General features: G+C 42.6%; 1 protein-coding gene across 1 annotated transcript in view; it reads right to left on the minus strand.

The window, feature by feature from the left end:
• The window catches only part of RABEP1 (rabaptin, RAB GTPase binding effector protein 1), a 75,306-nt gene that overhangs the window by 19,934 nt on the left and 39,673 nt on the right, over positions 1-15,699 (minus strand). The window contains exons 7-11 of the mRNA XM_073665257.1: positions 14,198-14,376; positions 13,572-13,691; positions 11,964-12,428; positions 8,441-8,545; positions 6,077-6,193 (exon numbers count right to left, since the gene is read on the minus strand). Of these exons, the coding sequence (XP_073521358.1) occupies positions 6,077-6,193; positions 8,441-8,545; positions 11,964-12,428; positions 13,572-13,691; positions 14,198-14,376 (986 nt within the window). The remainder of the gene's footprint in view (positions 1-6,076; positions 6,194-8,440; positions 8,546-11,963; positions 12,429-13,571; positions 13,692-14,197; positions 14,377-15,699) is intronic.

Below are 15,699 nucleotides of genomic sequence, written 5' to 3' on the forward strand. Positions count from 1 at the left end.
AAATATTGATTTCAAGCAGATTTATTTTTTCTTCACTCATTTAATTTTTATAATATATACACATACACACAAATACAGTAAGGGAAATACTTATTTGATCCCTTGCTGTTTTTGGAAGTTTGCCCATTGGTAAAGACATGAACAGTAAAATTTTAAGGGTAGGTTAATTTTAACATTGAGAGATTCAATATCCAAAGAAAAATCAAGAAAATCACATTGTATAAATCAGATAATTTTTTTTGCACTTTGCAGTGAGAAATAAGTGTTTGATCCCCTACAAACCATTATGAGTTCTGGCTCCTACAGACCAGTTAGACGCTCCTAATCAACTCGTTATCTGCATTAAAGACAGCTGTCTTACATAGTCACCTGTATAAAAGACTCCTGTCCACAGACTCAATTAATCAGTCAGACTCTAACCTCTACAACATGGGCAAGACCAAAGAGCTTTCTAAGGATGTCAGGAACAAGATCATAGACCTGCACAAAGCTGGAATGGGCTACAAAACCATAAGTAAGACGCTGGGTGAGAAGGAGACAACTGTTGGTGCAATAGTAAGAAAATGGAAGAAATACAAAATTACTGTCAATCGACATCGATCTGGGGCGCCATGCAAAATCTCACCTCGTTGGGGTATCCTTGATCATGAGGAAAGTGAGAGATCAGCCTAAAACTACACGGGGTGAACCTGTTAATGATCTCAAGGCAGCTGGGACCACAGTCACCAAGAAAACCATTTTACGTCTTTTTTTACCCTTGAAATTATAATATTATATATAGTACAGACCAAAAGTTTGGACACACCTTCTCATTTAAAGATTTTTTCTGTATTTTTTTTTGACTATGAAAATTGTACATTCACACTGAATGCATCAAAACTATGAATTAACACATGTGGAATTATATACTTAACAAAAAAGTGTGAAACAACTGAAAATATGTCTTATATTCTAGGTTCTTCAAAGTAGCCACCTTTTGCTTTGATGACTGCTTTGCACACTCTTGGCATTCTCTTGATGAGCTTCAAGAGGTAGTCACCGGAAATGGTTTTCACTTCACAGGTGTGCCCTGTCAGGTTTAATAAGTGGGATTTATTGCCTTATAAATGGGGTTGGGACCATCAGTTGTGTTGTGCAGAAGTCTGGTGGAAAAACAGCTGATAGTCCTACTGAATAGACTGTTAGATGCCATCATTACTTTAAGGAATGAAGGTCAGTCAGTGCGAAAAATTGGGAAAACTTTGAAAGTGTCCCCAAGTGCAGTTGCAAAAACCATCAAGCGCTACAAAGAAACTGGCTCACATGAGGACCGCCCCAGGAAAGGAAGACCAAGAGTCACCTCTGCTTCTGAGGATAAGTTTATCCGAGTTACCAGCCTCAGAAATCGCAGGTTAACAGCAGTTCAGATTAGAGACCAGGTCAATGCCACACAGAGGTCTAGCAGCAGATACATCTCTTCAACAACTGTTAAGAGGAGACTTTGTGCAGCAGGCCTTCATGGTAAAATAGCTGCTAGGAAACCACTGCTAAGGACAGGCAACAAGCAGAAGAGACTTGTTTGGGCTAAAGAACACAAGGAATGGACATTAGACCAGTGGAAATCTGAGCTTTGGTCTGATGAGTCCAAATTTGAGATCTTTGGTTCCAACCACCGTGTCTTTGTGCGACGCAGAAAAGGTGAACGGATGGACTCTACATGCCTGGTTCCCACCGTGAAGCATGGAGGAGGTGTGATGGTGTGGGGGTGCTTTGCTGGTGACACTGTTGGGGATTTATTCAAAATTCAAGGCATACTAAACCAGCATGGCTAAGCATCTCTGGGAACTCCTTCAAGATTGTTGGAAGACCATTTCGGTGACTACCTCTTGAAGCTCATCAAGAGAATGCCAAGAGTGTGCAAAGCAGTCATCAAAGCAAAAGGTGGCTACTTTGAAGAACCTAGAATATAAGACATATTTTCAGTTGTTTCACATTTTTTTCTTAAGTATATAATTCCACATGTGTTAATTCATAGTTTTGATGCCTTCAGTGTGAATGTACAATTTTCATAGTCATGAAAATACAGAAAAATCTTTAAATGAGAAGGTGTGTCCAAACTTTTGGTCTGTACTGTATATACACCCACCCACCCATCCCCCCCAGCAACATTCGGACTATAAGACGCATTTCTCTGTTCTCATCCTTTTTGGCTGTTTTTTGGTCACTTTCATTTTGCCATTGCTCTCACCGCTAGAGGTACAGTAGCATGAGGCGGTGTCTACAGTACAAACCACAGAAGTTTCTCAGGTAGTGCAGTTCATCCAGGATAGTACATCAGTGCGAGCTGTGGCAAGAAGGGTAGCTGTGTCTGTCAGCACACTGTCCAGAGCATGGAGCATATACCAGGAGATGTGGAGGGAGCCATAGGAGGGCAACAACCCAGCAGCAGAACTGTTACCTCCTCCTTTGTGCAAGGAGGAACAGTAGCAGCACTGCCAGATCCCTGCAAAATGACCTCCTGCTGCTCAAAAAAATAAAGGGAACAGCTAAACAACAGAATATAACTCCAAGTAAATCAAACTTCTGTGAAATCAAACTGTCCACTTAGGAAGCAACAATGATTGACAATCAACTTCACATGCTGTTGTGCAAATGGAATAGACAATAGATGGAAATTATTGGCAATTATCAAGACACCCTCAATAAAGGAGTGGTTCTGCAGGTGGGGACCACAGACCACATCTCAGTACCAATGCTTTCTGGCTGATGTTCTGGTCACTTTTGAATGTTGGTTGTGCTTTCACACGTGTGGTAGCATGAGACTGACTCTACAACCCACAGAAGTTGCTCAGGTAGTGCAGCTCATCCAGGATGGCACATCACTGCGAGCTGTGGCAAGAAGGTTTGCTGTGTCTGTCAGCGTAGTGTGCAGAGGCTAGAGGCGCTACCAGGAGAGGGCAGTACACCAGGAGACATGGAGGGGGCTGTAGGAGGGCAACAACCCAGCAGCAGGACCACTACCTCCGCCTTTGTGCAAGGAGGAGCACTGCCAGAGCCCTGCAAAATGACCTCCAGCAGGCAACAAATGTGCATGTGTCTGCACAAACTGTTAGAAACCGACTCCATGGGGGTGGTATGAGGACCCGACGTCCACAGATGGGGGTTGTGCTCACAGCCCAACACCATGCAGGACGCTTGGCATTTGCCACAGAATACCAGGATTGGCAAAGTCGCCACTGGCGCACTGTGCTCTTCACAGATGAAAGCAGGTTCACAATGAGCACATGTGACAGACGTGACAGAGTCTGGAGACGCCGTGGAGAGCGATCTGCTGCCTGCAACATCCTTCAGCATGACCGGTTTGGCAGTGGGTCAGTAATGGTGCGGAGTGGCATGTCTTTGGAGGGCCGCACAGCCCTCCATGTGCTCGCCAGAGGTAGCCTGACTGCCATTAGGTACCGAGATGAGATCCTCAGATCCCTTTGTGAGAGCATATGCTGGTGCAGTTGGCCCTGGGTTCCTCCTAATGCAGTACAATGCCAGACCTCATGTGGCTGGAGTGTGTCAGCAGTTCCTGCAAGATGAAGGCATTGAAGCTATGGACTGGCCCGCCCGTTCCCCAGACCTGAATCCGATTGAGCACATCTGGGACATCATGTCTCGCTCCATCCACCAACGTCACGTTGCACCACAGACTGTCCAGGAGTTGGCGGATGCTTTAGTCCAGGTCTGGGAGGAGATCCCACAGGAGACCATCCGCAACCTCATCAGGAGCATGCCCAGGTGTTGTAGGGAGGTCATACAGGCACGTGGAGGCCACACACAATACTGAGACTCATTTTGACTTGTTTTAACTGACATTACATCAAAGTTGGATCATGCTGTAGTGTGTTTTTCCACTTTAATTTTGGGGGTGAGTCCAAATCCAGGCCTCCATTGGTTTATAAATTTGATTTCCATTGATGATTTTTGTGTGATTTTGTTGTCAGCACATTTAACTTTGTACAGAACAAAGTATTCAATGAGAATATTTCATACATACATACACTGTGTCGGGAGGAGCGGGACACAGGAGGCAGCAGCCGCCTACTGCAGCCTACACTGTCCCAGCTGCTAAAGAAAAGGTGTGGAGCACTGAATATTCCTACTCCTTAATAGCGGCACACAGTGTATCAGCAGCGCAGCTCCTGCTGCTACAGGGCCATCGCATGTGCCCGCTATTAAAGGGCATGAGTATTCACCCTCCTCTCCATGCCTCCCCTACACTGTGTGCCGGCTATTAAGGAGCATGAAGTCACCGCTCCCAGCGAACACAGTTCCAGCGTGGGTAGCAGTGGCTTCCGGCAGCTGATCTCTTCTTGTGAGCCAGGCATGCCACTTTTGGGCTACAAGCCTACAACTAAACGGACAAACATGTCTTCTTCTGGGCTAAAAACACCTACATTTAAAGGGCAAGCAGAGCTGGTTAATGGTAGGAGTGCAGAATCAGGCAAGAGGCAGTTACACCCCCTTATAGTATAATATAATAAGCAAATAGTTGTCAGCTGTAAGGACGAACATGGTGCTTGACGTTGTTTTATCCCTTAGTTTTAGTTTTCAACATTTGCTGGGCCACATGTTTTGCATATTTTGTCATGGGTAGTCAAATTTTGCCTACATTTTTTTTGGTGTGTTTTTAGGTCAAAACATGGCAAAGACAAAGTCAAGTTTATCACCAGATGTCAGGAATCTTATAATTCTGAGAGTGAAGTCAGGCAAAAGCAAATGGAATGGAGCAAGATCCCTCAAGATGTCTTGAATACCCTAGTGCAGGGGTCCTCAAACTACGGCCCGCGGGCCACATGCGGCCCGCGGAGGACTTTTATCCGGCCTGCCGGGTTATGGTCGGAGGAGAGGAGAGCGGTGTCAGCGCCCGCCCTTCCCCCCGCTTGCACAGGGCCTCAGCAGGCGGATACTTACCTCTCCCCGTGCCTCCGCAGATCCGCAGTCTTCCTGTGACGTCTCAGGTCAGAGGGTGCGGTGACGTCTTTACACCGCGCCCTCCCGAGTGCCGTCACAGGCAGCGCAGAGCGGGACGACACCGCCGCGACGCTGGAGTCCAGACCAGAGTAGAGCAGCGGCAACGGCAGCAAGTGAGAAGTGAGGTGAGTATTGGATTTTTTTTTTTTTTTTTTTTTAATGTATGGAGGCATAGGTCATTATAAAGACAGGGGAGTGATATCCTGCATGGGGCATTATAAGGGGGAAACAGCCTGCATGGGGCATTATAAGGGGGAAACAGCCTGCCTATTGGGGACATTTACCTGCCTATTGGGGACATTTACCTGCCTATTGGGGACATTTACCTGCCTATTGGGGACATTTACCTGCCTATTGGGGACATTTACCTGCCTATTGGGGATATTTACCTGCCTATTGGGGATATTTACCTGCCTATTGGGTACAGTTACCTACCTATTGAAATACCGGTTGATTTAACTTTACTTGTTCTTCATTTTAAATATTGTATTTGTTCCTGTATTGTTTTTTTTACTACAAAATAAGATATGTGCAGTGTGCATAGGAATTTGTTCATAGTTTTTTTAAAAAACTATATTCCGGCCCTCCAATGGTCTGAGGGACTGTGAACTGGCCCCCTGTTTAAAAAGTTTGAGGACCCCTGCCGTAGTGGCTTCAATGCCCCGTCTGTGTGGTGCAGTAATTAAAGCAAGAGGTTATGTTACAAAATACTAAGTTATGGCATTGTAAGCAATGAATTACTTTCTATGTTGTGATCAATAAATAATATGTGCAAAGCTTTTGGCAGTCCGTTTTCTTTAATTAGATGACCATGCCTATATTCAAAAGCATTTTGGTTAAAATTAAGGTCTTGCATGATGACAACTTCATGCACTTTCATTTCATCTCCAGGAAAATGGCATCACAACAACCAGACAGAAGGAATCACACTTTAAAAAGATGCTACATTTTGGTCGCACAAACTGAACTGCTGCTCTGCTCACTTAACAGCAGTCCAGAGGCGTTTTACTATTGCCAATGGAGACTGGTGTCTGTGGAGACCTTACCGACTTCTATGGCAAACTGATCTCGCACTTACCTGATTAGCTGTTTCCTCTGTGTTTTGTTTCATGTAGTCCTCAAGTTCTTGTTTGTCCTTCAAGGTTTTCTCATACTGGTCATTTGCTTGTCTCAGCATCAGTTGGAGTTTTTTTACCTGAGAAAAAAAATGCAGCCAATGTTAACAAATTATTTTTTTTATTTCGGATTTGTTATCTTCAGTGTCCACTGCTAGGACAACCCCTTCTTGATCTGATTTTATTTTAGCGGGGGCAAACAAACACTTTTTCTCGCCTCCAGTGCAGTTGCTTTTCCAGCGGTGTCGGCACTCACCTAAGGTTATGTCTCGTGAGCCCTGCGCCCAAGCAGATTTGGCGCCACCGTCCCTGCCTTCGGACGTATAAGTAATAAACACTTGCTTACTTCCTCTTGATTACTTATACAGTACAGACCAAAAGTTTGGACACACCTTCTCATTTAAAGAGTTTTCTGTATTTTCATGACTATGAAAATTGTACATTCACACTGAAGGCATCAAAACTATGAATTAACACATGTGGAATTATATACTTATCAAAAAAGTGTGAAACAACTGAAAATATGTCTTATATTCTAGGTTCTTCAAAGTAGCCACCTTTTGCTTGGATGACTGCTTTGCACACTCTTGGCATTCTCTTGATGAGCTTCAAGAGGTAGTCACTAGAAATGGTCTTCCAACAATCTTGAAGGAGTTCCCAGAGATGCTTAGCACTTGTTGGCTCTTTTGCCTTCACTCTGCGGTCCAGCTCACCCCAAACATCTCGATTGGGTTCAGGTCTGGTGACTGCGGAGGCCAGGTCATCTGGCGTAGCACCACATCACTCTCCTTCTTGGTCAAATAGCCCTTACACAGTCTGGAGGTGTGTTTGGGGTCATTGTCCTGTTGAAAAATAAATGATGGTCCAACTAAACGCAAACCGGATGGAATAGCATGCCGCTGCAAGATGCTGTGGTAGCCATGCTGGTTCAGTATGCATTCAGTTTTGAATAAATCCCCAACAGTGTCACCAGCAAAGCACCCCCACACCATCACACCTCCTCCTCCATGCTTCACGGTGGGAACCAGGCATGTAGAGTCCATCCGTTCACCTTTTCTGCGTCGCACAAAGACACGGTGGTTGGAACCAAAGATCTCAAATTTGGACTCATCAGACCAAAGCTCAGATTTCCACTGGTCTAATGTCCATTCCTTGTGTTCTTTAGCCCAAACAAGTCTCTTCTGCTTGTTGCCTGTCCTTAGCAGTGGTTTCCTAGCAGCTATTTTACCATGAAGGCCTGCTGCACAAAGTCTCCTCTTAACAGTTGTTGAAGAGATGTATCTGCTGCTAGACCTCTGTATGGCATTGACCTGGTCTCTAATCTGAGCTGCTGTTAACCTGCGATTTCTGAGGCTGGTGACTCGGATAAACTTATCCTCAGAAGCAGAGGTGACTCTTGGTCTTCCTTTCCTGGGGCGGTCCTCATGTGAGCCAGGTTCTTTGTAGCACTTGATGGCTTTTGCAACTGCACTTGGGGACACGTTCAAAGTTTGCCCAATTTTTCGCACTGACTGACCTTCATTTCTAAAAGTAATGATGGCCACTCGTTTTTCTTTACTTAGAATTTGCATTATGGCAAGAAAACAGCAGCCAACAGTCTATTCAGTAGGACTATCAGCTGTGTATCCACCAGGCTTCAGCACAACACAACCCCATTTATAAGGCAAGAAATCCCACTTATTAAACCTGACAGGGCACACCTGTGAAGTGAAAACCATTTCCGGTGACTACCTCTTGAAGCTCATCAAGAGAATGCCAAGAGTGTGCAAAGCAGTCATCAAAGCAAAAGGTGGCTACTTTGAAGAACCTAGAATATAAGACATATTTTCAGTTGTTTCACACTTTTTTGTTAAGTATATAATTCCACATGTGTTAATTCATAGTTTCGATCCCTTCAGTGTAAATACAATTTTCATGGTCATGAAAATATAGAAAAATCTTTAAATGAGAAGGTGTGTCCAAACTTTTGGTCTGTACTGTACATCTGAAGGCAGGGACAGTGACACCAGCACAGATTGGGCGAGGGGCTCATGTGACATAACCTTATGTGAGCCCTGGGAATGTGAGTGTCGACAGCGCTGGAATGGCGCATTCACTGGATGTGGGTACTTTAACAGGGGGCAAACATTCAGATTGAGAAGGGATTGTCCTAGTAGTGGACAACCCCCTTAAACAAGAAGTCTCTTCGATATGATGTGAAATCTCTTTGCCGCATGGCGGTTTCTGTTGCGGATTTTCTCTCCTTTCAGTTTAACAGGTTGGAATCCACATATAGAACAAAAGGTATAGGCAAACTGTGAAGTTTAGTTGTGAGCACAATTACTCACTTGATCCCTAGTTTCTGCCTCTTGCGTCTGGATCCCTTGCAGCTGTTTTTCATAATTAGAGCACATATCACAGCGTCTTCCCAGTTTATTACCTGCTGTTTGCACCTGAAACACATTGCAGAAGACTGTTGACATGTGAAAATAAATATGTTCTCAGATTGCATTAGCTGCCACAACAAACTGCAAAGATTTCATCCCATAGCTCAGCTCCTGAAACTAAATAATGAGTAAGCAGATGATATCTCACAGCCTGCGGTTCACCCAGCAAAATAAATAAGCCAAAATGTTTACATGCCATCACATCAAAAGCACCATCTCTGACACATTTCTTGGAATATGCAGAATATAAAGTAAAAAAAAAATTAAATGAACAATGTGTAGAAGGTAGCCATCATCTCATATCATAATGCAGAGCTTCAGAATCCAGTGATGTGTCACTTACTGGTCTGTTTGCTGTAGTTTTGATAACATCATTGTTTCTCAGCAGCAGATTATCAGTAAAAGACTAGTAAACCTGCTGCCATGTATACCTCCATACTCATAAGCGCTGTATAACTCCACTCCAACCATAGCTTTCTGCCTATGCACAGTGCACAGAGAAAGTTGCCAATAAGTATTGTGGGCAGGAATATACCGAGCTCAGCATTCAGAGAACAAGTTTATCTGCAGCAGAAAAAAATACTGATTTTATAAAAACTGCAGCAAGCAACCCATTAAGTGATACATTCCTGGAATCAGGGTCTCTGCCTCTACATCATGCTGCTCTGAGATGGGGTGGCAAAATCCTGGTGACAGATTCCCTTTAAAGAACTGCTTCTGGCAGTTTGTTTTCGATAACTAGAATACAACTTGTGACACTACTTTTGGATGACCCATAGACTATAAATGTCCGGGCGGTGCGCACTTTACTCTGCACTGACGTTCTGAAACAGTGGTCCCCAACTCCAGTCCTCAAGGCCCACCAGCAGGTCATGTTTTCAGGATTTCCTTAGTATTGCACAGGTGATTGAATTATCACCTGTGCAATATTAAGGAAATCCTGAAAACATGACCTGTTGGTGGGCTTTGAGGACTGGAGTTAGGGACCACTGTTTCAGAACGTCAGTGCAGAGTAAACAGTTTGCAGGTGATTGGCAGTCAGCTCCCTGCCCCCGCAGCTGAACAAACAGCCAGACTCCTTACTGAGAAAGCAAACATGATTTATTATGCGCTTGCCTTCCTGATAGCTGGCTACACATCGCTGAACAATTCTTGAGAATACTGTGCACAATTTTTAAGCAACTGAGTATTTGGATCATATGATCATTTTTCTGCATATTTTCCAACTCCAAGCTCGAGTCCCTATTGGATGAAGCAGATCAGACTAGGTGTATTTGTGTAATGACGGAGGGTTAGACCTAAGGATATCACACAGTCTATCAAGAAGCAGAATTAAAGGCAGCTTGTTTTCTTCAATCAAAATAGGCCAAAAAACAGATTTAACTGACTCTGAAGGGTCAAAAATTGTTAAAAGTCTTCTAGAGGGAAGCAGCACTATTGAAACAAATCGTGACGCCACCAGGAACCCATTATTCCCCAGAGTGGTCTAATTCCATAAATGCAACCTCCCTGGAGTACACAGAAGTACGAGATGTACAGTGCTTAGAAACATGGCCAAGGTAGAGAAGGCTGAACCCCCAACTACCACCGAACAAGAAACATAAGATGAAACATCAAGACTGGGCCAAGAAATATCTGAAAATTTTTTTTCAAAGGTTTTATGGATTGATGAGAGGAGTGTGACTGCTGACAGATCAATTGGATGGGACTATGGCTGGATCAGTAAAAGGCATAGATCTCCACTGGTTGAAGATGGACTCAAAATCAGCTCTTAAACCTACTGCCAGTTTTTAAAAGCAGTGGTACAAGAAAAAGTCTGCATCTTTCAAGAAAACCATGATTTTTATGTAGGACAATACTCCATCGCATCGAAGTCCTCCATGGCCAGCCAGTAAGGGCCTCAAAAATGAAAGGACAATGACATGAGCCCCTTCCTCACCTGACCTAGACTCTGCGGGCACTTCTTCAACAGGAGATTTACACTGAAGGAAAACTCGTACACCTCTCTGCAGTGTCTGGGAGGCTGTGGTTGGTGCTGCCCAAAAAAATTGATCATCACCAGAATAAAAAAACTGACAGACATCAGGCCTTGAGGAAGAATATAGACAGCGTTCAAAACGCTTCGCCATGTTGTCTCCTGCTCCCCGTTTGCTGTACCGAACTTCATGGATTTTTAATAAATATCACCAGAAGATGGCTTTCCTTCTCTTGTTCACACTAATATTTGCCCAATAATTCAGCACACAGATATTCTTTAAAAGAAAGACAAAACCTCACTTTCACATATGTTCAGGTTTATTAACCTTTTAGATTGACCAACAGAACTGTAGTTGTTCAATAATAAAATGAATCCACAAAAATACAAAATTGTCTAATAATTGTGCACAGAGTGTATACAGATTAAGAAACAGTGCTTCCTCCTCTGGACCCAGTGATCATGTGATTGCTGGGTGTAGGGAGAGAGCAGGAGTTCTGCTATGCAGCTAGGGGATTGAATTTCCCTTGTAATTGTAGCTAATATACTAGTCCCAGTTATAGGGTAAATCAACAAAAAGAATAATATATTAATAAATTCAAATGCCCCCCAAAGCTCTTTTAAAGACCTCATGGGGTGCGCAGTTTAGAAAATATTTTTTTTTTGAAAAAAGCAACACTTTCAATTAAAATCACTGTTTAACCCCAATTTACACAGTTTTAGGCGCTCCCTAAAAACAAACCTGTTTAGGGCAGCCTATCACCTTCCCTAATCGAAGTCCTTTTATCTTCTTATAGCCCATCCCTTATTTCTCCATACAACTCCACCAAACCAAAAAGCACCACAAATACTGGCTGGTGATGAGCTCATGCAGCCTTTATCTATCCCTCCTCCCCTCAAGATGGCTGGACCATCATTGTAAATAAGCCATTGTACTTTGTGTCACCCCCACCTCATTGTAGATTGTAAGCTCTTACGAGCAGGGTCGCCATTATTTTTGCTGTAATTATTGTATTATCTTTAGCTATATTACTTATGACTGTTGTATATGAACCTGTGAATTGTTAAGCGCTGCGGAATATGTTGGCGCTATATAAAGATTATTATTATTATTTATAGCCCTACCCACGTGGGGCTATACATCCAATATAAAATAAAGGAATAAAACAACTTCTACGTAGAGGGGCACACTATTTAAAATGTTTAGCTGTTTTTTTTTTTGTGGCCATAAAAAAAAAAAAAAAAAGCAAAAAATGTATACAAAAATTAAACCCCATGTATTGCGAAAAAAAGAGGAAAAAATTTGATTATTTTATTATCTGAATGTAACGGCACATACGATGAAATGTGAAAACGTACCTGGTGGCCTGACACTGAACAACCAGAAGTAAAATCAGTATAATATGCACTACACAGAGTATATATCGCATATATTAACAATAATTTTACCTCTTTTTGGAGTAAATTCCACTCAGTCTCGCTGACCAGACGATGACCAGAAGGAGGCACATACGCACTCTCCATGATCTGAGTGACACTTGAGAGAAGAGAAGCAGTTTCCTCCTGCTCAGGAGTCATGGCTTTGATTGCTTTCTCCTGATCTTTGGTTAACATGAATCCACTTGGCATGTGCAAAGATCCAAGGGAAGAAGTATCAAAATTCTCAGACACAGAATCAGCTCCAACTAGTGGGCCAAAATCCGACTCATCCAGATTCCCAGCAGATTTGGCTTTGTTATTATAACCTAGAGTTTTTGCCTGCAGCGGCCCTGATGTACCCAGGCTGTCAGTAGACTGTGCTCTCCGAAGTCCATCTTTAAATAAGTCCTCTTGTTTACCAAAATCTTCCCCTTCATGCAATGCCAAATCAGCATCTAAGGAATGGATTGAGCCATGGGAACTATTCATGAGAACCTAAAAAACAAACCCAATGAGCATAATTTAATGTAGAACATATAATAAAAATAATAGTTTATTCCAGTGCCGCATCACAACAATACCAAGACTTAAAGTAAATAATGCAGTGCATCCAAAGGTTAGCCGAAAGCCTTGAATAAAATATATCTACAGACACAGCATTTTGTACAAAGAATTAAATAAAAGGAAAAGCCATAAAAACTATTGAAACAAGTTAATTCTTAACACAGGAAAAAGTGTGTAAAAAGAGGATTTATAAATTAGAATTCTGCAGACTTCAGAGCTGAATTCATCCAGCGCTACTCGCTGACTCAACCACAAGTATGCAGGATGTTCTGGTCCAACTCAGGGAAACAAAGCGTTTACCAAAGACAAAGTCAGGAGGAATCCCAAATGCTTCACCAGTAGGAATTATTACTAGTGTTGAGCGAGTATGTTGTGTTAACCCTTTCGCCGAGTACGCTCGGGCCGAGCTCCGAGTATTTACAGCTGCTCGGTGATATGGTTGAATCGCTCACGTGTGCATGATTTGCGACTGTTTGACAGCTTTATTACATGTGAGGAATGTCTATTTCTTACACATTCCTCACATATAATAAAGCTGCCAAACAGTTGCAAATCATGCACACGGGAGCGATTTAACCTGATCGCCGAGCAGCTGTAAATACTCGGAGCTCGGCCCGAGCATACTCGGACAGAACATACTCGTTCAACCCTAATTATTACTTAAGTGTCTAACTAGAAGCTTGTCATCTCAATTTATAGTTGCACAGTTTACTGCACGCTGTCTAGGTTACTGCCACCCTGCAGAGAATCAGTGGTGGCTGGTTTCTATGGCAAGGAGCATGCTTTCAAGCTCTGCTCTGAAGGTGGCCGGATTACTGGATCTGGCCGCTTCAGTGAAACTGTGCACCTCTGATGCTACGGAGGCAAAGACTGCTCGCAATTCAGACTAGCAGCACAATCTGTCAATATTCAACAGCGCGCCACCCCTACAAGCAGGATGGGGAGAACTGCTCTCCTGAAGATAATCTGTCAAATAACAGACACAACATGCCTGCAAAAATAGAAGACAATATCTATAGTAAAAACAAGCTACAGCACTAAGCTGCCTTCTATATTGACTGATAAAGTAAAAACCTCTTGTCTGTGAAGGTTTGGAAGCATTTCATTGTGAGTTACAGTTCCAAGCGCTTTTGTCTCCTCTTCCTCCATTTGTATTCCTTCTTTTCGTTCACGATTTCTTTGCTCGTCTTCCTCCTGAATTAAGAAAAAACCTAATTATTCAGATAGCATAATCATAATGGATTATATATTATATGCATAGATAAGAAATGTGGTACGTATAGTTATTACAATGTGGGAAAAAAAAAAAAAAAGTGTGACTCAATTTATGTATTCCTTACAATGCAAAAAAAAAGTTTCACGGCAGACATGTCCATATGGATTCTTTTTTTTAAATTTCCCATGTCATCATATTTTTAAATAATCTTGAAATATTGCATTTTTTTTTCACTTGGACAATGATCATCAAAGGATTACTATTCTACCCGATGCTGAAGTGAGCAGGGACAGCTTACTTATATAAGCATTGATGGCATATATGTAGCATAAATGGCATGAACAAATCACAACTTAAAAAGAACCCAGAAAAGCAAGACAACCATTTCTTTTTTTTTTTTGACAAGTCTGAATTTTTACATTCCTTCATCAATAAACTATTATAAGCAAATAGTGTCTATTGGCTTTAACTATGTGCAACGGACCTGATCTTTCTTTTTCTTTTCTTCAACCTGTCGAAGTTGCTCAGTTGTCAGGACAGCCTCCATTCGTTTCATATCCTGCATCATCAAGCGCTGGGACTCTAGAAACTGATCATTCGCTTTCTGCCATGTGTGTTTCAGCTGATTGTGCTGCTGCCTTTCCTGTTCCAGGAGATGACATACTGCTCAAAGAAGCAAAAGAAGTCACTGAAAACTACACTGATGATGCATAAGACAAGACAGATCATAACCATCATTTCACACTCCCTATATCGGGTCATTATTGCATCTGACAATTTAAATAGCAGAATTGGCAGCAATCAGTACATACAGCCATACACACACACACATACACTGCTCAAAAAAATAAAAAGGGAACACAAACAACAGTGTAACTCCAAGTCAATCACACGTCTGTGAAATCAACCTGTCCAGTTATAAAGAAACATTGATTCAATTTCTCCTGCTGTTGTGCAAATGGAACAGACAACTGGTAGAAATGATAGACAATTAGCAAGACACCTCCTATAAAGGAGTGGTTCAACAGGGGGTGACCACAGACCATTTCTCTTTTCTCATCCTTTTTGGCTGTTTTGGTCACTTTTGCATTTTGTCATGGCTCTCACCCCTAGAGGTACAGTAGCATGAGGCGGTATCTACAGTATAACCCACAGAAGTTGCTCAGGTAGTGCAGCTCATCCAGGATGGCACATTAATGCGAGCTGTGGCAAGAAGGGTAGTTGTGTCCAGGGCATGGAGCAGATACCAGGAGAAAGGTCAGTACACCAGGAGACGTGGAGGGCGCCGTAGGTCTACAACCCAGCAACGGGACCGCTACCTCCTTCTTTGCGCAAGGAGGAAGAGGAGGAGCAGTGCCAGAGCCCAGCAAAATGACCTCCAGCAGGCTACTAACATCCATGTGTCTGCTCAAACTGTCAGAAACAGATTTTCCACTTTGATTTTGAGTGTCATTCTAAATCCAGACCGCCATTGGATATTAATTTTGATTTACATTGATCATGTTTATGTTTTATTGTTCTCAACGCATTCCACTATGCAATGAATAAAGATGTGCAACTTGGATATTTCATTCAGTGATATCTAGGATGTGGTATTTTAGTGTTCCCTTTATTTTTCTGAGCGATATGTATATCTAGATGAATATCTATCTATCTATCTATCGAGATATAGATATGAGAGAGATCTTCTGCTGGCGTTATTAAAAGTACTGCATAAAACCAGGGCAACTTTAGCAAAACTAACACGGCCTTGCCAGCCTAACAGGAAAAACAAAACAATGTATGGCACGGTCCTTGTTGTTACGGGAAACTGCCCACTTCAGGAACAAAACAACCCAAGGTTTCGCTTTCCTTCACAAGACAATACAGCTCCAGAGCTTGTGTCTCAAGGCTCACCCCACACCAAATGCTCGAAAAGGTAGGGAATTTATCCTCTGGACTCCTCTCTTTCTACAGGTGTTTAATCACCCTAGCACTAAACGGTGA

The sequence above is a fragment of the Phyllobates terribilis genome, unplaced genomic scaffold (assembly GCF_046119375.1).
Source record: "Phyllobates terribilis strain yellow unplaced genomic scaffold, ASM4611937v1 Scaffold_2__4_contigs__length_985480577, whole genome shotgun sequence".
Classification (NCBI taxonomy): Eukaryota; Metazoa; Chordata; class Amphibia; order Anura; family Dendrobatidae; genus Phyllobates; species Phyllobates terribilis.